The sequence below is a fragment of the Polypterus senegalus genome, chromosome 13 (genome assembly GCF_016835505.1).
Source record: "Polypterus senegalus isolate Bchr_013 chromosome 13, ASM1683550v1, whole genome shotgun sequence".
Classification (NCBI taxonomy): Eukaryota; Metazoa; Chordata; class Cladistia; order Polypteriformes; family Polypteridae; genus Polypterus; species Polypterus senegalus.
The window spans coordinates 3,062,031-3,083,594 of record NC_053166.1 but is presented as its reverse complement, the minus strand read 5'-3'; the positions used below and the strand labels follow the sequence as shown (position 1 = coordinate 3,083,594).

The window sequence follows — 21,564 nt, the reverse complement described above, 5'->3', positions numbered from 1 at the left end:
GCGTGAAGCCGCCCCTCGTGCCCAAGTCGCGGCGGGCTCTTCACCAGATTACCGAGTGACTTGACAATGGTGGGCAGCACAGGATGGCCCCCCGGCGAGACTTTACTGAAATGCTGTTAAGAAGGCGTGGCCGTCCTGCTGCCTGTGTGACTGGAGTGCCAGTCTCGCCATCACACAGTCCTGATGATGTGAAGAGCAGCTGGTGACCCTCAAGTGCGCGTGGGCAGAGATTTCCGACATCTCCTGCTCTCTTGGATTTCTTTATAGAGGGAGATCAACGTTTACATGGCAGGGAACACGGGTGAGGGGTGAAGAGCATAGCCAGTCCGAGCAGCGGTGCCACGCCATCCCCAAGATGTGGAGGAGACATGAAAAGCACGATCGGGCCACCCTGCACAGAATTCCCACGTCTAGTGTGGCACTCCTGCCAACTTGATAAGCTGGCACCAGACTTGCCACTGCCAGAAAGACTTGGAATTAAATGCCCATTCAGCCGTCTTCTCGATAGGTGGCATGCAGTGGTCCTGGCAGACACTTTGGATTCCACATGGCACATCCCAAATCCCAGTCTGCCTCTTAATTGACCTGGGCAGTGTGTGATTGTGCCCTCTGTCAGCCTGGCACCCCTGCTTCCAAACCAGCTGGCGTAGGCCCTGGCACTGGAAACGTGTGTGTGGCCTGTGGCTTCTTTCCTAGTGGCTGCCTGATGATGCACTTCGCTCATGTAGCGCCTTTCTGTGCTCAGAGATGGACTTTCGTAACGTACAGAGTGTTGACAGTCGATCCCTGTGGGAAGTGTGCAGATGGGGGCCTAAATCGGTGACGGGCAGGGACGTTGAGCCCATCCCGGCATATCTGGCACTGCAGGCGTAAAGCGCTGAATGACATGGTGGCTGGCAGCAGGCCCACCATTTCACTGACGGTACCTTGGCTCACAGGCGCTGCCAATGGGGCGCTGCGTCATCGGCATGTGTCTGTCTGTCGCTCGGTGGTCACCCAGAGCTGAATGGTGCCAGCTGCAGTTACTGTATGGCCTTTGATGCCCACAGACTCCTCGTGATGCCCCTGGCGCTGGCCGTCTTCGGCCTCGTGTGCTCGTTTTCGATTTGACTGCTGGTCTCGTCGGGGTGTGCCCGCCGCTGCATGGTACAATAGGTAGCAGGATCCCCCCGGCTCTTTCTCAGTCTTGCAGACGTTTCCTTTTCCGTCTTTGCCAAGTCGGGGGGATTTCCCGCCATGCATTTGTGCCTATTTGCCAATCTCTGTGTAGCGACACTTCACATGGCAGCTCCTGCACTCGGCCTGTGTGCTCTTGGTGACACAGTCGGGACGGCGTGGTCACCGCGCCAGGACCTCTGATGCAGTTTACATCACATGCACCCTCACGGTGATGCTGACCTGCTAAATATAAATGGGAGTCACTGGGGGTCCAGAGCATGGCGGGTGGGGACCTTGTGGATCAGACACCATCTGCCTGACCCACAATGACCGTGTAATGAATGAGGTAGTCAGCCACTTGTCACCCATCTTGATCCTCTCCTGAATCTGAGCTCACAGCAGTGTCCCCTGTCACAACACCTCACTAGTCGTACAAAATGACGGGATCAACAGCTGACACTCTGAATATTCTCCAGGGTGCTGAGTGGTCCTGGCACTGGTTGTCTTTGGCGGCCATTGCATCTTTTTCATTTGCTTCCTCCTCTCCTGACTTGCCTCTTTGTGCCACTGCTGCTTAGACCGGAGGTGTCAGGGCTGACTTGTCACCATCTGTGCTGTCCTTGCATTGGATTTTGTCCAGTGAGCAGGGTTGGCCTTTTTTTCCCTTCCTTCCTTCCTCTGATTGTGGGCCCCCTAAGTTTAAATTCCTTGAGATCTGTGGAAACAAATTAATTTGTGTTTTTATTGCACATGATGAGCGGCTTTAAGAAAACGCGTACTGTTCTGGGATTTTAGCCCAAATTGACCGCTAGGGGCGCTGCGCGAGACAGTGAGGGAATGCGAGGGGGCGCGCGCACGAGATCTTTTCGCCTCTCCTTTGTTTCCGCCACTCCTCATCAGAGACGCCGCCATCATTTCACCGCCCAGTGGATAGGGGCGCTGTTATTTGAGCCGCGCGGTGTCTCCCACCGTATTCGGGCGTCTGGGCCTCGGCGTGACGGGATGAGAAGGTTAGTGGCGAGCGCTGCGAGTCTCGACCGGGTATAGCCCGAGGCCCCACAAGCCCCGCCTGGCTGTGGCGGCGGACCCACGCACGAAGGGGGCGGCGGGGATTCCCAGGATCCGCGGGCGCCGCTTTCTGCGTTCTGGGAGCGTCGAGGAGGCCCGCTGGTTCTGTGGCCGTGTGTTGTGTTGCCGCCCGGCGGCTCAGACGAGCCCATCCCTCGGAGAGCTCAACTAGGACACGCAGAGGCGCTGTATACCTGCTCGGTGAGCGCTGGTTAGGAAGGGCCTTCGGGCTCTGTGACAGCTTCCGGCAGGGGGCAGGCCGGCTACCCTGGCACCGTGTGGGTGGGTGTCGTGCGGTGACCCGGCGTCCCGTCCGCGGCGTTGTGAGCCTTTGGGCCGGCAGCTGCCCTGTGGTGGGGAGACCCCCGGCGCTTCACGTGCACTGGAAACTGAAACAACATCAGCTGAGTCGATCGGGGAGCCATTTAACTTGACCTGACATTGTGCCCAGGAGTGTGTGTGTGTGTGTGTGTGTGTGTGTGTGTGTGTGTGTGTGTGGCACACGGTATTTTACTTGTAGTATTGCATTTAGTGTTTTATTCTGCTTTATTGTCTATTTTAATGCTTTGTATATTCTGTAAGTCTTTGTACTCCGTGTTACTTGTACCCCGCTGTCCTTTCTGAGACTTTGTGACTGGAGATGGCGCTATATCAATAAACTTTTTCTTGTATGAACTGTAAAGAGTGCGAGGGCAGCACAACAGAACTTTTGCCAAGCTGGTTGCGCCAGGCCTGTTGGCAGATGGACAGGATTTCCTAACAACATGTCCTCCTGTCTATTGTGTGTGTGTAGCTCTCCGCCTTGATGTGACGTGTTCTGGATCATGGAGTGTCTGTCCGGCAGACCGCAGGTTTGTGAGGCTCAACGACTGTGTGAACAGCACAAGGGACAGGCCTGTCACCTCTTCTTGTCACCCTGTACACCTTGGGCTAGTAACAGCACAGAAGGTCTGAGTGCTTGAGTCAACTCCCTGCTGATTCTGAACGCAGACGATGACCGTCAGCAGGAGAGCCCTGAGAGTTGTCTGCACCATCAGTCCCTCTCTTATACCGTGCCTGGTCATTTCCATCTAACTCCACGTCCACAAAACTCTGAAAATGTCACACCAAAGGTGGTCCTAATAGGGACCGGCACTGCCACAGACACTTGGGGGTCCACATTAGTGTCTGGCTGGACTGGTCTACTAACACAGTGGAACTACAGAAGAAGGGGCAGAGGAGACTTGGGGTCGTGACATCCTTTACGTGCCCTAGACCTCCGATAGTCCGTGTGGTTCTTCTACTGGGACCCCGCTATGTCTACAGCAGTACGCCTTTATAGCGCCTCACTGGCACTTCTGCTTCTTCGTTGTAATTTATTTATTTATAGATCACGTTTCCAGCCCCTCCGCGTGGAGCCACTTTGACCACCACCACTGTGAAATATCCACCCAAATGATGCCACGCAGCCATTCTTGTGTCACTACGCCCACCACACATTGGCTGTTAGATGATGAAGGGGAGCGAGAGACAGAGACAATAAAGCATGGCATGATCAGGGGGCTGGAATGAGGAGACTGTGGTGGGCAATTGGGCAAAGATATCGGGAAAGACCCAACTCTCTTCAGATGTTGCCCAGGGATGTTTGAGAGCCACAGAGAGGCAGGACCTCGGTTTTACTCCTCGCCCGCTGGACGGCGCCAGTTTTTACAGCACGGTGACCCCATCACTGCACTGGGGCTTTGGGATCCCCCCCGACCGCAGGGTGAGCGCCCTCTGCTGGCCTCACCAACTCCTCTTCCTGCAGCCAGAGCTTCTCGTAGATCACGGGTGGTGAACTCCAGGCCTGGGGGGCCGCAGCGGCTGCAGGTTTTCCTAATGGGTGACCTGTTTTCACTGCTAATTCACATGTGAATCGCCCGGTTTTTAAAGATTCAGTCCTCTGAGTTGATTCGTCTTCTCATTAAAATGCAGCCAAATGGAAACGAGACGTGAAACGAGCCAAACTGGGGCTTCAAACTCCAACCAGTTTCTTAATGAGAAGCCACGTCTTGGCGTTCATTAAACTCGTTATTGAGTTCCTCGGCTTGTCGTCGCTCTCGTTTTCCAAAACTGTTGACTTTCAGTTTTTCACAAGAACTTCGTCAACGTGTTATGGTGACCTGAGACATCGGCCTTACTGAGCCCGTCACCTTTCTTGATTGTCAGATACTGTGTGATGTGGCGGCTTGTTTTGTGTCTCCTTATTGTTTGGCTGCTAATTAAGGAAAAAGAAACATCCAACCCGCTATATCCGAAATACACGGTCACGGGGGGGCTGCTGGAGCCAATCCCACTCAACACAGGGCGCAAGGCAGGAATCAAACCCCGGGCATGGGTGCCAGCCCAGCAACGGAAAAAGAAACAACTAAAGTTAATTAAAAGAAGTAACTGGCAGCAAAAACTGAACAAGATGGTTAGAATGAAAACCTGCGGCCACTGCGGCCCCCCAGGACTGGAGTTTGACACCCCTGTGCTAGATGGTGTCCGGTCCAGACCTGATGGGTGGGCTCTTCCTGTTTCTTATTCTTAGTATTTCTTGCGCTTCTGTCTAAGGTTACCGTTTTCCCTTTTGGACAAGTAAACGATCCGCTGCTGAGTTTGTCCGAAATGAAGAGTCTCTCGTGTTGATGGCAGGTTGATTTTAATGGAGAGAGCGAATATCAACTGAAATCCAGAAATAAAGTCGTCCTGTAAAAGTTCAAAATTGATCTGCATGACTGACACTGAGAGAAATAAGGATTTGATCCGCCGTAACCCAGCCAGCCAGAATTCTGTGTCTCAGTCAGTCAGTCAGTCTGTCAGTCAACATTTATTCATAAAGCACATATTCAGACAAACAAATGTCACTCAAAGTGCTTCACAAAATGAAGAATAGAAAAATAGAAGACACAATAAACACAAGTCAGCATTAATTAACATAGAATAAGTAAGGTCTGATGGCCAGGGGGGACAGAAAAAACAAAAAAATAAATAAAATCTGTAGGGGGGTCCAGACCACGAGACCACCAGCCCAGTCCCCTCTGGACATTCTGACTGACATAAATGACACAGTCCTCTTTGTGTTTAGGGTTCTCATAGAAGGACCTGATGATGATGATGATGATGATGGTCACGTAGACTTCTGGCTTTCAGTCCATCAATGTTGGAGCATCAGGATGCTTTGAGTAGGTGAAGGTGGCGCAGACCACCACAAAGAAACCGGAAAAAGAAACAGAAGAAAGAGTTGGGGTCCGTACAGATTTTAGAGCCACCATGAGAAGTTATTATGATGAGCTGAACATACAGAGTATCAGGATTAGATGACAGTGAAGTTCTGAGAAGGCCCTGTTACAGTAACGTGTTCTCAGCCGTGTGCTCCACCGTATCAGCCTGCTGACTTCCTATTGGCTCGTATTCCAGATTTGAGGTTCATAACAGCAGAAGACCACCCGCCCGCCCGCCTCACCACTTCTTTTAAGTTTTGCTCTTGGAGTTCTAAGGAGACACTCATTTGAGGATCTGAGGTTACGATTTGGAGTATAAGATGTCAGACATTCTGATATATAAGATGGCGCAGATTATTTACGGCTTTATAAACCATCAGCAGAATTATAAAGTCAAGTCACAGGTTCTCCTGATGTGTATGAAGCCCACCTGTCCACAGACAATAACCCGACAGTAGTTGGTCAACGACACACAAAGTCCCCACCATAAGCGCATTCCGTGCACCACAGGGGCCTCCCCGGCCTTTATTGGGTTAAACGCCGTCCCCTGATGGAGAAGGGCAGGTGGTCCTGAGTGACCACCCACGGGACACGTGCCACAAATGAACAAGATAAAGAAACTTCAAGAACAACGGCGTTAACTTCGAAAGTGCTCAGAGCGAACCCCGGGCCACGGCTGCACTTCTGTTCCATCTGCTCTTTGCTGCTTAGACCGTCTGCGCTTATCGTTAGGGCGCCTTGTTTCGGGCTGTCAAGTGCCAGTCTTTACTATAAGGAGACGCCTCGACACCGCCCACCTTATACCCGCTGACATGTTTTAAATTCGTTTTGCCGTCTGCTTTCCCTGTGTCGGACCCCCCATGTCTGTACGTTTGTCTTCGGTTTTCCCTTTCATGACACTCCAGAGCTTTGAAGTTTTACTGTGCAGCTGGAATGCACTCACCATGCCAGTGTTTCCCCACATGTGCCAACCTGGGTACGTGGGCCTGGTGCCTCATCCGGCCTTCTTTCTCTTTTGCAGGCCTTCAGCATGGCAGCTCAAGACCCCTCTCCCCCTACGTCTCTGGAAAGTGTCCAGCCGGGATTCCCGAGACAGGTCCTCGCCAACAAGCTGGAGGTCAAGCACCTGTGCAACGCCTGCCTGCTGCTGCTGAGACGGCCGTGCCAGGCCCAGTGTGGCCACCGCTACTGCTCCTTCTGCTTCAAGAGACTGGTCAGGTGAGCTGCGCCATTGCCCGGTCACAGGGACGCCTGCTGCACCTTTGAATTTGAAGAAAGCGCAGTACATTCTTTTTCGTCATTTTTATCTTTAGCTCTGGCGTTCCCGATGTCTCTTTGCGTCGCACGTGAACGTTGATTACGATGCCAACTGCATCTTCCCGTGGGACCCTTCATCTGTGTCCTCCTGTGAAGTATTCCGTAGTGTCACACAGCGGCCACTTGTTGATGAATGACAATGAAGGGCTGAGGAGCAGCGGCAACTGCCGAGTTGTCTTCACCTGTCCAGTAGCAGCCAGTCAGATGGCAGTCATAGTGGGCATCTAATTGGCAAAGCCTGGCAGCACCAGTCCTGTACCGTACAAAAAAAAAAAGTTGGCTGCTTGTTTTGACCATTGGCACCTTTCAGTCTGTGTTCCCTGATTTATGTTTCACTTGGTCTCAAGGCGAGTGCCAGTCTGTAGTGGGGTGCCCTTCCTGCACACACTCACACGGGGTCCGCTGCACTAAGTAACCACTGCCATAGGGTGGGTGGTGCTGTCCTGCCTGTTTGAAGCTGGGCGTAGTGTCAGAACTCGGTCACCGGTGGAGCCAAGGGCAGATGGGCATCATGGTACAGATCTGGCGTTCCTGGAATAGACAAGAAGTGGGCAGTGCCATGCTCAGCACTTGTCCCTACTGTATGAAGAAGGGCATCGTGGATGAATTCTGGAAATCGCGGTGCTGCATAACTGGGTGTTGCCAAAGAATTCAGAAAAGACGTCTTGACAAAGTGAAAGTGGGCATAGCGTCGGAATTCACGTCCTGATAGGACTTGGCATAAGTAGGTGTGATGGCAGAACTCCGGGGTCCTGCCAAAAAATTGAGTAACTTTGTGAGAAGCAGCGGGTCTGTTTAAAAGTGTGACCGACGTTACTTCAGCTGCCACGTCAACCGTCGAGGACCCCCAAACCCACCATGAGGTCTCAGCCCGGAGCTTCACTGGAGTTGGTTGGACATGCAAGTCACAATTTCACTGCATGACGACACTTCTGCCAGTGCTCTGCCAAGGCTTTTGCTTGAATGTCCAGTTAGCTTTGTGGTGGAGCAGCAGTTGGCACTGCGGTCACGCAAATGCAGTGTTGGAGATTCCAATCCTGTGCCCGCTTGCAGTCTCTGTGAAGGTGTCACCTTCTCCCACGCCCGATGTTCAGGTTGTCCTTCTGGCTGTTTGGAGACTCTCTTGTCATTCGTGAGTTTCTCGTTACTGACTGGCACACCGCTGATGATTGGCTCTGTGCCAGTACCGGCAGTGTATTTCCCTATGGCGCCTTTCACAGACTGCAGATCGTTAATTACGTTGTGCCCACACATTCCATACGTACGGGTCAGAGCACACCGTGACGCCAGCAGGCCCAGACTGCTCTCCGTATCTGTCACTTCATTTTATTGTGACAGTGAAGGAGAGGAAGACTCAAAGTCGCTCAGCAGCGTCAGTGAGAACGACCAACCAACCACAGGGGGTCCCAACTGGCCGCCCACCGCCACTAAGCCTGCTGCTGGGCCTCGGCTGTGCCTTTGTGACCTCACCGAAGAGACGTCACAAACGGGTGAGAGACGAGCCACCACCCCATTGGCCGAGGTCTGAATGGCACATGGCCTCCATCGTCATCGTCATTCAGCCAAGTCCGAGTCAAACCGCATGTAGGTGGGATTGGTAAAACCCCACCAGTCTTCTGGTATCTCTGCATGGACAAAGAGCCAGCCGGGCGGGTGCCCATCCCGTGGCCAGGACAGACGTCTCTGGTGCTGAAGCCCCCGTCCTGCTCCTGTGGTACAAACCCTTCTGTTCTTTTGTAGGATTGGACAGCACAGCCCGTGTGCGGCTCGGGACGCCAACTTCAGCACAGTACCCTAGAGGCTGTCTGGGCAACATCCAGTGGATCAGCTGTGGGTCCTGAGAGACACCGGTGGTCCGGCACTGCCTCCACCGAGATGAGGTCACCACTTCTGTACTCGGGCGGGTGATGTGCCCATGTGAAGTCATCAGGTAGCTGGACAAAGCCCCTTAGATGATCCACGAGAGTCGTCGTTTGGCCACACTTGGGCTTTTCTCCTCGCCCAACATCTGAACGTCCCGGTCGTGCTGCACGAGAGCTTCTCCCTCACCGTCAGCGTCCATTACTGGCTCCTCGAATTGCCAGCGTGACAGACACGGACCCCTCCGCCACTGAGGTCTTAAACGGGCACCCGTTCTTCTGCCCAAACACCAAGGCGGTGGGTGACCTGTGTGGGTCTGTCCAGTGAACTTCTGGCGATAAGTTAAGAGCTCAGGGCATGTGGCCTGTGGACCCTGGTGCTCCACTCCTTGACAGTCTGGGAGGGTCCGCCACGTGGAGCGAGATTAGACTGGCTGCGCCCATCCTGGCACCTCCAGCACACTCGCACTGTTTCCACAAGCGTTTCCCTGCAGGCGTCTGCCCCGTTTTGAACTCGATTTCGGTTTGCCATGAGAGGGCCGACCCCACTGGTGACCTCGTAGAAACCCACTGATCGCCAGGGAGCAGCAGAGGCCGGCCTGCCACGTCTCGCCAGTCTCATCTGCTCAATGGTGGAGAGTTTTGCTCGACTCTCGGGTGCCCACCTGAGCGTAACCCCCGGTTGGAGTGTCTGTGTCACTGGGGCAGATGTGCCTGTAGTGCCCGGGTGTCCTGTGTCTTGAGCGCCCCGTCAGTGTGCGCCAGCCAGCCTTTCATTCTGCTCTGCTCTCTCTGATTTGCTTTTGTGTATGGCAGGGTTTGGTCTTGAGGTGACCCGCCATTCTTTGCCAGTTTGTGCCCAAATCCAAGCATTCAGCTCGTGTGCCATTGCAGGGACCTCATCGTAGAAGTTGATTCACTGGAGTCCATGGGCATCTGTTTGTGGCGGCTAATCCTCTCCTGTCTTGCCATCTCACTTTGTGCCAGTGGGGCTCCGTTGTGGGTTGAGTTTTCTTTTAGAAACCAATGAAACTTTGGCTTTGTCACCTTGGAGTCCAGCTTGCCCACCCAGAGTTGTCAGTAGACCCCCGCATGTTGACATGGGAGCCTTGCATACCTGCGCTGCTGCTGCTGCCTGCATGTTTCATGGTATCCCACATGCCCGGGGGCAGAAGCTTTGTTTCTGTGTAATTGAAGAGCACTTGAGAGTTGTAAAGGTGGGCAAGGCCCCTTGGCATCCTGCAGAACGGTGTGAACTGTAAAGATGAAACGGCACGGCAGTGTCATCTGAGTGACGCCATCTGCAAGTGGAAGTTCCTGCCAGATGACCCCTCGCCTGCAGGGTGTGCTGGGTTGGGACGTTTGGCCTAAAAGCAGACGTAGTAGAGGAGGTGCCCGTCGCGTTCCTCATGCCAGAGGCTGTGTTACTCCACGGTGGCATCTGTCTCGTTTGTTTAGAGGCGTCTTAGGCCAAGTCTTTAATGTTCCAGATGTTGTTCTCTCAGACATCCAGCAAAGCCAAAAGCCATCAGGCTCTGAACTGGAAGCATAAATGCCAAAAGACGCCCGCCACCTGCCCACTGTGGCCTGGTAGTGACGAGCTTAACTGTGCCCCCTGTGCTTTCTGTTTTCAGCTGCGGCCCCCAGAAGTGCAATGCGTGCATCAAGGAGGACATGTTTGAAGAGCCCACCTCTATTCTCACTGAAGGCTGCGTAAGTAATGAGTCGGCCTTTTATTTTAGGGTGTGTGCGCCAATCCTGGACAGACTGGCAGTGAGCTGACACGACGGGACCAGAGAATTAGGAGCACCGGGTCGCTCGGCTGATTCATACAGGAGAGGCGAGGTAGACGATGGGGTGGTCCCAGGTGGACCACTCTACCTGTGAGCTACTCCAGAATTTGGAAACGCTGCTTGACTGAAGAAAGCGGGTGTCGGGGACAAATGGCGGCACAGCCTGAATCCAGAAACAAGGAGGTGGCTTGAACTCCAGCACCTAAAGAGTGCCAGCCAAGGGCCGTGTGACTGACTGTGGGCTGGCACCCCGATTACGAGTGAATGAAGGACTGATTGAGTTAGAAGGCACACCTTAGGCCTGGTGCCCATTTTTGTGCCAGCCGAGGCCTGCCAGTCCTTATTGACCCTGCTATAATGTAGCGCCCTGGGCCTTCATTGCGGGGGCAGCCATGTTAAAAAGGTGACGGCCTGGCCAGATGCTATGGCACTGAAATGGCGGCTTCTGTGCAGCTTCCAGCGCCCGTGGCCTGTCGTTGACGGTTGTCCTTAATGCGGATGCCATTGAGAGTTCAGTTGGAACAAAAAGGGAAAGCGAAAGTCGGACTCCCGTTTACTGAAACTTACGAAACGTTTTCATAGTGCCAAGCGAGAAAAGGAAAAGGCGCAGCGCCAGGATTTAAATCGGAGCAGGCACGGGGGCAAACGCAGGGCCCGCTGGTAACCATTTCTGCTTTGGTGGTCTTCAGCAAGCATGTGGCTTAAAAAAAAACGGACAAATCTGAAGGAGAAAAATCACGCCGGCTTAGCCCGCCTTGTTGAAATCCTTTAAAAGAAAGCGGCAGATGGCGGTGGGTTTAATGAAGATGGGGGACTGTGAATCTGCGGCCCTCTGTGGTCATCTTTGTGTTTGATGCCAATGTCTGTTTCTGCCCTTGTGTTCCAGGCCTTCCCTGACAACGCGGCCCGGAGAGAAGTGGAGGGTCTCGCTGCTGTCTGTCCCAACGAGGGTTGCAGCTGGAGAGGAACCATTAAAGAATATGAGGTGCGTCCCGTGCCCGTGGGGCACCACGAGTGGCATGTCACGTCGCGTTGTGTGTCTGGGTCCCAGTGTGCCGCGTGGAGTGTGCTTGCGTTTCTTCTGCCGATGAGCAGACCCGTGAAAGTTTAGAGAGGAGATCTGGAAAGTCCCTGGCAGAAGACAAAGGGCCTGTGGAAAGTTACCAGGCGTAGCTGTGCTGTGTATCACAATGGGGTCTTTGATATTTAAAAGGAGGAGGAGACGGGAGCTGGCAGGCTGTCACACCACGTCATCGATCCCAGTCCAAAGCTCCATGCGCTGATCTGTCTGGTCGCACTTTTATTTTATGGTGAACGCTGTGCTTTACAAAGAAATGGACAACAGTGTTAGAGTGGCAAGGGTAGAAAACGGACGATAAAAAGAGACGACAAAAGACCGACGTGCCCCCTTGACCAGGGCTTTATGTGGCAGTGCCATACAGTCTGAATGAGAGTCCATTTAGAGTGAGACTGTGACGTGGGCAGCAGAGCAAGTGACAGAACCTCAAATGGACAGCTGTGGCCCTCGGTACGGGTCAGCCTCCTCGTGGTCTGCGTCTACCTGAGGGGAGGCCTCTGGCGGAGCATTTGAGGGGCCGAGAGATCCAGTGCAGTGGTCTTCAGATGTGTAAAGAAACACACTGTCACCCCCCCGTTAAATAAGCAGCACACAAGCTCACTGGGCATGGCATGGCATGGCATGGCACATGTAAGTAAGTGCTGAAAAGACCCAGCAGATATCAGGTACCAACACAAGCCTGGTCACATCTACACACTCGAGGCAGTGTCCTTAGCACACAACTAGTGACACGACTACATCAGGAATGTGACGGCAGCCCCGTCTGTGGCATCACCTTTGTGCACTGCCGCTGTGATCCTGCCTTTCAGAAATGGAGCGGGCCTAACGAAAACAAAGGCCAGACCCCACCTCAGGCAGCCTGGCCCCAAACTCAACAGGCCAGAAATGGGGCAAAGGCTTTTAATGTCACCAATACCATAGGGAGTGAGGGAAAAACAGGAAAAAGTCCAAACTTGAATGTTTCAATATTTATTCAGACAATACAGAAATAATTACAAAAACCAAGTGGGCGAACCTGAAGAGAACAAAACCCACCAATCAGAAACCAGAGACGGTGCCATCTCACGAGATCAGGAGCCACGACCACAGAATCCAACAATCTAACGTAAAGCCACAAACCGCCATCCGCCACCTCAGCCGCACTTTCTCCTTAAATACCCCTGGAGGCGGGGTCAGCATCTGGTGGCCCCGCCCCCTAGACTCCACCCAAATGAATAAGCACGGCGATCATCGGCACGCAGGACATGCAACAGGAACACGACCTGCAGTGACATTTGGGCGATGATGTAGGCCACCCCACTTGCCCTGGTCCTTTAAGGTGCCACTCTCTGCTCGTCTATTTCCTGCATTGATGGCAGTGCTGACTGGTCCGTTCCCAGTCCGTCTATTGAAGTGGGATATCAAAGCGACTCACTAAGAGGTTCACGTCAAGAAAACCCAGGAGGTGTGGGGTAAGACGCTGGTGAGAAGTGGCGTAGTCGGCAAGATGAAAGCAGAAGATAAAGAGGAGGTCCAGTTCCCTGGGATTCGCAGATCTCGGTGCAGGCAGTAAACTGCTGAAGGAGGGCGCAGGTCCGCTTGACTGGGCATTTAGGGGGTACTGGCAGGACACGTGTTGATGGTGGCAGTGAGGAGTGGCCCCAGTCTCACATGGCTGTCACTTCTAGTTCTCTTGACTGTCTTTCACACCGAGGATGTCACGATACCAGAATGTTTGTATTTGATGCCAGTGAAAGTTTCCTTGATGGCTTTCAGTGCCAGGGCACAAAGAGAGTGCCATTCAATGGCCTTGTGGTGAAGAGAATTGAGCCTCTTTCTGTGATAAAATACAAAATAAATCAAAACTAACGGAACGCACTGCTTTCAAATAGTGGCTCGCCCACTTGAACTTTAGTGTGTGCCACCAATGGAGGGAGACCCCCTCTTTATAATCTTGGAGGGGTTTCACCATCGGGTTTATTTAAACTCCTGATTCATCGTGCCAGCGGCTCGGTTTCTCTTAAGATGCGCCCTAAAAAGCAGAGGTGGGCCACCGAGTCCGTCAGGTCCAAGGTGACTCCAGTGACTCCGCAGAGCGACTACAGGCCCAGAGACCCCCTGAATTGTCACAAACCCCTGGGGCTGTAGTTGTCCACACGTGTCCATATCTTGCGTTCAATTCAGACGCCCCTGACCTCGGGTTTCTTACTTGGCTGATGAGACTTTGCTCGTTCTTGTGCTTTGTTCCTGCCTTGCGCTCTTTGGCGTTCAGTCCGTCCACATACGTGACACGTGTGCCCACACTTGCGGGTTCTACCCATGGACAGCCCAACGAGTAACACAAGGTCAAGGTGTGCAGATTCGTATTTAGTAATGAAGTTTGCTGCTGTTCTTGTCCTGTGTGTTTCGGCGATGTCATGTGACGTGTGACACTAATAGGGAGAGGATCCTCGTCCTTTCAAACCCCACGTGCCTTAACTCAAGCCGATGCACCCCGTGGTTCAAGTTTCACCCCGACATCATCTTCCTCCCACCGCCCTGTATGCGTCGCCGTGGATCCGTGCGAGTGGCACCCTGAGTCAGTCTGATGGACGCCTGTAGAAGTGGTCATGACGTCTGGGGGGCGCTGTGGGCGGCAAGTCATCTCCTCGCTGAACATCATGCCACACGTGAGGAAGGCACAAATGGGATTCTGAGCCAACTCCATATCTGAATGTAAATGTCAATACCGTCCCCTCCTGTGTGTGGTTCACCGTTTTTTTAAGTGCCAATTCTGCTGCCCGCCCCCAGGACTTGACCGTGTCCTAACGTGCTGCCGTATCGTCGCCGCTCCCGCTCTTGTCACATGTCGTTGGGCCCTCTGCTTGCAGTGACGTCCCCGTCCTGCCTGGCCGCTCGCCTCCCTCCTCATCCTCCTTAAAGCAGAGTTCTCGGGTGCTTCGCTGGCTCTTCAATCCCGGTGGGCCAGGTGGCAGACCATGGGGGTCTCACTGGTGCCACGTAGTTTGACTCTGAACAGGCTGCGTTCTTATTTGAATCAGACCTTCTGATTCTTCCTATTAGTGCAGTGAATACAGGGGGCCGGGGTGGGCCGGGTTTGACGTTAGGTGGATCGTCGCCTGGTCATGTGAGGCACATTTCACTTTTACAGCGCACTTAAGCGCCGGACCCTCATTAAGGCCAGCGCCACCTTTCCACATGCAGGCCGCCCCAGGAAGTCGCCCGCGAGATCAAAGTGGCAGTCGAGTGTCCTGAAGAGCTCGGCTCTGGAATTTCCCAGGTGAGGACCTGCTGTGACCCCCTGGAATTTCTCTGCTCACAAAGCTATAAAGCGTGTCCAGCATTCCAAAGCGAGCTGCTGGGCAGACTCTGACGCCGACTGAGGAGAGACTCGTCACAGGGAGGACGGCATTGGCAGACCCAGCACGTGGTGAAAGGGGGGCACATCTGGGGGAGGAACGATACGAGTGCCGCTGTGTGCACCCTTCAATCCCGGCCCATGGTGTCCTCGCCAGCCATTCCGCAGGCCGTTTGCTCGTAGCCGTGATGCCCAAAGTCCCTTCATGTGCCTGCGTTTGGAATTCCAGGAAGTTCCACAGAGGGGTCACCCGGGGACGTCCGAGGCTCCCTCTGTGGCACAGGCCTGGCATTCCCACTTGACCACACCTCTGGCAGTCTGAACTCAGTTATGCCGGTGCATCTGCGCCAGGGTGGTGGGCATGAAGCTGTGAGCAGGCCCGTGGCCAGGGTGGCGCGGTGCTTTTATTGAGAAGCAACTGCAGGGTGTTTGCCAAGAAAGGAGAGGAGCGGCGGTCTGACCTGTGCCAAAGTAAGTGTCCCTGAAATGTGACTTGACTTTCCGCAGGCGCAGCATGAAGGCAAATGCGAGTTTGCGCTCACTCAGTGCCCGGCATGTGGACAGACCATCCGGATGAACGACGCGGAGCGGCATAACGAGCGCGAGTGCCCTGAGAGGACCCTCAACTGTAAATACTGCAAAGAGGTGTTCCACTTCAAGAGCATTAAGGTACATGGGCTCCACCGCCAGGCCTCACCGGGCACGGCCTTATGATCGGCTACAGGGGTCGGGCACGTGGGGGTCTTGCATGAACAGTAACCCTGCCCCTTGTTTTTCTTGGTTAGGCCCATGATGAGATCTGCCCTAAGTTCCCTATGGTTTGTGAAGGCTGTGCCAAGAAGAAGATCCCCAGAGAGAAGGTGAGTGGACGGGCACCAACCACGGCTTGGGAGGCTGCCACCCCGCTTCGTGCCACCTTCTGGTTCATTCAGCTCACGTGTTCCTTTGCCTTCCTTTTCAGTACGCGGAGCACATCAAGTTTTGCAGTAAATTCCGAGCCCCCTGCCGCTTCCATGTTGTCGGATGTGTCGCCTCGGTAAGCAGTTCACTTCTATTGGGTCCCTCGGTCCTAGCAGTCTGCTTGTGTGGCCTGGTGCCCACTTCCATGCCATCTCTCCCCGTGACACCAGCAGTTATACTGTATGATGCACCTCTGCCTTTTGCTGCCTTGAGGCCAGATGTCCGTACGCTCGTCTCAGTCGGTCTCGGTGAAGCCCCTTCGATAGCCCAGTCCAGGGGGCTGCCACAGTACTGTTTGGGTTGCCAGTCTCTCACACTGATTGGCCATCCCATGCCAGTGTCTTTCTCGTCAGGAACTAAGAGGTTTGGCTTTGATCAGGTCACCGGTGGGGCGCTGCCAGTCTAGGGGGTCTGGAGTTGCTCCTGTCCAGATGTGCTGCCCTCTCCTTGAACTGATGAAAGGCATCCCGTATTCGATGTCATTTGGCATTCGGTGCCCTCTTTTCTCCTCTGCTAGCTGAACCCAGGCCAGTGGCACTGCATGGCATGGCCAAGGGCACTCCAGGTACCAGTCATTTTACAAAGTTGACATTGTGGGCACTTTGGGAGTAAAGCCTGGCTTGTGTGCATCGAACAGCTGAAACACACAATGGTGGGTCTAAAAGGGGAGAAATCCGAGGGGAAGTGGCAAAGCCTGGTAGCCAACCCCTCCGGGCATGGGGCACTCCTGTTGTCTTCCCCCCTCCTGCTTGTTCTGACATGGCGCTAAACCCAGCTGGCAGCTTGATGGGGGCAACCAGAAGCACCAGCAGCATTCCACATTGTGGCCCCTCACATCTCGAGAGGCAGCTTGTCTTCCCGTTTGCCCCCCGTGTTACAGGCGGGTGTGTTTAAATGTTTTGGCAGCAGCTCCCCCCCCTCCCCCAGTACATTTCATTATGTCAAGTTGCTGGCACCTCGCGTCACACGGGGGGCACTGAACCAGTGTCTCTCCACTTGGGCCTCCTATTACAGACAGGCTAACGCGGCCCCCTGTTGCTCACGTCTGTGCCCCAATTCTACCCAGCGTTGTCCATCACAGACCTGATTGGTGCCCAGGTTTCTCACTCAATTTTAATTCTGCCTACCGAGAGCAGTCTACCCGGTGGGCTCCCCTTGTGCACCTCACGCCAGTCTTTATCTCTTCCCTTGCAGGTCGAAAACGAGAAGATCCCTGAACACGAGCAGGCGTGTGCCTACGAACACCTCAACATGCTCCTCCATTACATCATGGGCATCAAGGTCAACTTGGAAGGCCTGCAGCCTCAGAGCCTGGAGAATGCCAGCCTGAAAATCCATAAACTCAATGAGTCCATGAGGGAGCTGGAGCAGAAGCTGGGGCAGCTGGCGCTGTCTCCCGTGCAGGGAGCTGCTCAGCTCGTGCCCCTGATGCCCGCTGCCGGCGTGGAGCTACAGCTGCTCAGCGAGAAGTCCCGGGTGGGAGAGCTCAGCCGCAAGGTCCAGGAGCTCGAGCTCAAGATCAGCACCTTTGAGAACATCGTGTGTGTCCTCAACCGTGAAGTGGAGCGGTCGTGCAGCACTCTGGACGCCTACGGCAGGCAGCACCGGCTGGACCAGGAGAAGATCGAGGTCTTGAGCACCAAGGTACACTTCGAGAGATCTGCCAGTTGAGGGCATCGCACCACTTAAGGTTGGCAGGCAAATGGCTTTGAGTAAGGCACAGCGTGCTTCTGATCCAGGCGCTTGTCATGGCGCCGTGTGGCCAACAGGTGGCAGCAGCTGCTTTGTATCGATGGTGCCGGCGTGGGCAACTGCGGCCGAGTCATCCGAGGTGGCAAATTTAATAAAACGGTCGAGTTGGGGGGTTTGTACCACACGAGGAAACTGACTTGGATTTTGTGTCACATGAACTGAGTGACCCGACTGGGCGGAGGAGGGGATCAGGACCACCGACACCACTTGACTTCTCACGACATCCCTAGTAACGTAGCAAGTGAGGACATGCTGGGTGGGCTACGCGAGTTGGGGTCCGCTTGTCAGGTGGTCCCTCGAGGCTCAGTTCTGCAGGCTCACCTACACCGTTGGCCTCCTCTGCATTCGGTCCAATGGTCTTGTAGGCGCTCCACCGGGGGCCACAAGTGACCACAGCAAGGCATCTCTGAGGACCTCGCGGTGCCACCCGGTCGTTGGCGGCAGCGAGCGATGTGCACGAGGGCAGGGGCTCGGTCGGCTTGGCTCAGCTAAGCAGGCAGACTGAGTGGTCTGCTGTCGTCGGTCCAGTTTCTGACCCACGTGTCTTGGCACCGCTCGGTGGTCCATTCACATCTGAGGGCATCGCAGACCGGTCGCTGCTCCTGGCAGTGAATAAGCGCGACTAGACGGTGGGTGTGTCACGTGGGTAAGTGAAACCTGCGGGTGTGGGGGGCTTTACTGCCCGTTTAATTAGTGTTCCTCAGGGTTCTGCCCAACGTCCGCCCCGTCCAACTCCACCATTGCAGTGAAGCGCCAGGCTGTGTGATGTTACGCCAAGTCATGTGACTACGGACCCCAGGTGTCCTCGTCCCTCACGTGACATGGGGTGTTGTCACAAACGTAACTGACACGCTGGGCCTACAAAAGCTTTAAAACCCGATGAGAAAGCTGAGGTGACAGCAGTCTGCCCTTGAAGTGACGGCTTCCCTTCCTAACGGGACCCCCAGGCCAGTCGCGCTAAGAGCCGAGTTATGGCGGCAGGGTTCACTGCACGACACCCGAGGCAGACGGGACCATCTGTGGTGTCATACGTGTGAGTGGTCCCTGCAAAGAGGGGCTGTCGTCTTCTGCTTTCTTCATTGTTCCCATGATGCCATTGCGTTGACCGTCTTCATGGCGCAGGTGCCTCTCATTAGACTGAAGACGCACCTTCTGTTAGGGGGTCCCTCCTGATGGTCCACTTGTCGTCTCCGGCCACGGTCAGTCTTGTGGTCACTCGCCTCTCTGACCTCACAGCCTGCCCTCATTGTTCACGTTTTTAAAACTCGGGAACACAAGGTGGGCTCGGGGGACGTGGCGGGCGCCGTAGCACTTCACCTCTCCTCCTCTGTGTCTCCCTCAGGTGCGGCAGTTGGAGCGCAGCGTGAGTCTCAAGGACTTGGCCGTCGCCGAGAGCGAAGGGCGCCTGCGGGAGCTCGCGTCCGCCACCTACGACGGGGTCTTCATCTGGAAGATTTCGGACTTCAGCAAGAAGCGTCAAGACGCCGTCGCCGGCCGCGCGCCAGCCATGTTCTCTCCAGGTGAGCCGAGCGAGAGGCGGGGGGGCCGTCCTGATGTCTGCTTGAGCCGCCCCTTGACGGACCCCCAACCCCCTCCCCTTGTCCTTCGCAGCTTTCTACACCAGTAAGTACGGCTACAAGATGTGCCTGCGCATCTACCTGAACGGCGACGGGACGGGCCGCGGGACGCACCTCTCGCTCTTCTTCGTCGTGATGAGAGGCCCGTGTGACGCTCTGCTCAAGTGGCCCTTCAACCAGAAGGTGAGTGGGACGCCGGCCGAAGATCACAGCAGCGCGCGGGGTCCGTCCGATTGCAGTTGTGTGCGATGTGTGCGATGTGCCATGGTAAGTGGTAGGGCGCTACGTAACCCCTTGTGGCCACTGGCCGGTCCACCGTGACTCCCAGCTCCACCTCGCCAGGCGCACCCTCCTGTTTTAACTGCCCCTCTGATTCTTAACGTCGTGCCCCCCTGCCCTTCCTCTTAGTTTGGTGTCTCTGTCCATCTTGTTCTTTGGTGGTGGGCGCAGGACTGACCGTTTATTGGGTACACCCCATTCCAAATTGTCCACTGTTTCAAAAGTCACGTCACCGTGGTGGGCGCCGTAAGTCAGGCTGACTTGGCGTGTCTGCCATCCATTAATGTTGGAACATTCAAAACAAGTGACGTGCTGGTGGCCGCTGGCATTTCCCAAACAGTCATCATTATCTACAACTCAAAATAAAATGACCACCGACAGACGAGCGGTCAAGCAAACAGATGGGCCACAGCCAGGCACATATGGCATCTCTTATCGGACCGTGGTGAAGGCCACTGGAGAGCGGCAAAGAAAAGCCAGCTGGTGTGACGGGTGGCACACATGAAGGCCCTGATGCCCACTGCAGAACATCTGTGCCCAGCAGCTCCTGTTTCTCTGCACTGCAGTGTCACTTAGTGACCCTTGTGGCCTTGGTGGTCTGCACAGTGCCCTGATCTCCACCTGATGAGTGTCTTTAGGGTGAGGTGGCAGGGGCTTTGGGCGGCGACACTTGGCTTTGCCCGTGGCACTGTATTCCCAAATGAAGCATCACAGAGACAGCCCACTGCTAGAGAGGAGGACCTCCTTGTATGGCAGAGAAAGTGGCTGACCACTGCTGACCACTGATGGACTTGTACGGCTCCTCTCCCCATAAGCCTTTGCTTCCCGTGGTCTTGTGTTGTCGGGGTGCCCCACGATGCCCCACTTTCTTTCCTCCAAGTCTCCTTGTTGGGCCCTCCAGAGGTTTCGGTTTGGGTTCCCCGTGCCATTTGTGCCAGTCCACCAGTGCCTCACCTTCTCTCTCTCGGCCTCTTCCAGGTGACCCTCATGCTGCTGGACCAGAACAACCGGGAGCACATCATCGATGCCTTCCGTCCAGATGTCACCTCGTCCTCATTCCAGAGGCCCAGCAGCGAGATGAACATCGCCAGTGGCTGCCCCCTCTTCTGCCCGCTCTCCAAACTCGACTCCAAGAACTCCTACATTCGTGATGACACCATCTTCATTAAGGCCATCGTGGATCTGACCGGCCTCTAGTCGGCCATTTTAGGTGGTGAGCGGGAGTGACGGGGGACAAAACATCTGGCTGGCCTGCCATGCGCAATGAGTCCAGGCCGCCGCCAGCAGGTGGCGCATCCTGCCACGTGCATGCCAAAGCTTAGTGTGTGTCATTCGGTGTAATGGTGGACATTGCCTAAGGTGTCAGTGGGAGCGGGCATGGGGGGGCGTGTGCGTGCGTGCGTGCGTGTGTGTGTGCGTGTGGTTCAATCTGTGGAAGATGCACTGAACAGCGGGGGGCGCCACCTGCCAGCGTGTGTGTGTGTGTGTGGACTGGGGGCTCACTCTAGCAGCGGGCACTGGTACCCTTAGACCTCTCCAGGGTCCTTGCCCGCCGCCCCCCCGTCTCTGTGGTTCTAAATGATATAAACGGATACCCGTCTAGGTGATTCATAGCCGTCTTTAAGTTCCAATGCGTGGAGATATTGAGCAGACATTTGATATTATTTGTAATAACGACGATTATAATAGTGATGCCGCCTTGTGCCAGGCCCCTCCACGCCGCCCTGCTTCACTGCACACGAGGCACCGTGGGGGCTTTGGAGTTCAGGCCGTCATGAGTGTGCGTGTGTGTGTGGTGGTCTTCCCCACGGCCCGCAGCTGCATGTGTATCGGTGTCATGTGACGCTCCTGTGCCGTGTGACGCTTGTTCTTTAATAAACATGTCCTTCTGTCACCCGAGTGCGTGTCGCCCATCTGCCCATTGATGAGGGGGCGCTGTGCCTCACGTCCACCTCAGTGACCATCACACGGGTGACAACTGCCCCCATCCATCCTCTTCCGGGTCGCGGGGGCAGCAGCTTGAGCAGAGATGCCCAGACTTCCCTCTCCCCGGCCACTTCTTCCAGCTCTTCCGGGAGAATCCCAAGGCGTTCCCAGGCCACCAACCAGGAGACATAGTCCCTCCAGCATGTCCTGGGTCTTCCCTGGGGCCTCCTCCTGAT

General features: G+C 54.9%; 1 protein-coding gene across 2 annotated transcripts; it reads left to right on the top strand.

The window, feature by feature from the left end:
- The first annotated feature begins 71 nt into the window (after positions 1–71).
- On the top strand, positions 72–21,301 carry traf2a (Tnf receptor-associated factor 2a). 2 transcript variants are annotated; one of them, XM_039776161.1, is made up of 11 exons: positions 72–2,168; positions 6,472–6,668; positions 10,261–10,339; positions 11,306–11,404; positions 15,342–15,503; positions 15,620–15,694; positions 15,796–15,870; positions 16,989–17,438; positions 18,889–19,066; positions 19,158–19,306; positions 20,381–21,301. In XM_039776161.1, the coding sequence occupies exons 2-11, from the start codon at positions 6,481–6,483 to the stop codon at positions 20,597–20,599; spliced, it is 1,674 nt and encodes a 557-aa protein (XP_039632095.1). In that variant the 5' UTR covers positions 72–2,168; positions 6,472–6,480; the 3' UTR covers positions 20,600–21,301. The 2 variants fall into 2 exon arrangements, with proteins under 2 accessions (XP_039632095.1, XP_039632096.1); XM_039776162.1 differs by having other exon boundaries at positions 72–2,427.
- Positions 21,302–21,564: the final 263 nt, after the last annotated feature.

Coding starts and splice junctions, on each gene's coding strand:
- traf2a (XM_039776161.1), top strand. CDS start 6,481: ATGGCAGCTCAAGACCCCTCTCCCCCTACGTCTCTGGAAAGTGTCCAG. Junction 6,669..10,260: donor TGCTTCAAGAGACTGGTCAG/GTGAGCTGCGCC, acceptor TTCTGTTTTCAG/CTGCGGCCCCCAGAAGTGCA. Junction 15,871..16,988: donor TTGTCGGATGTGTCGCCTCG/GTAAGCAGTTCA, acceptor CTTCCCTTGCAG/GTCGAAAACGAGAAGATCCC.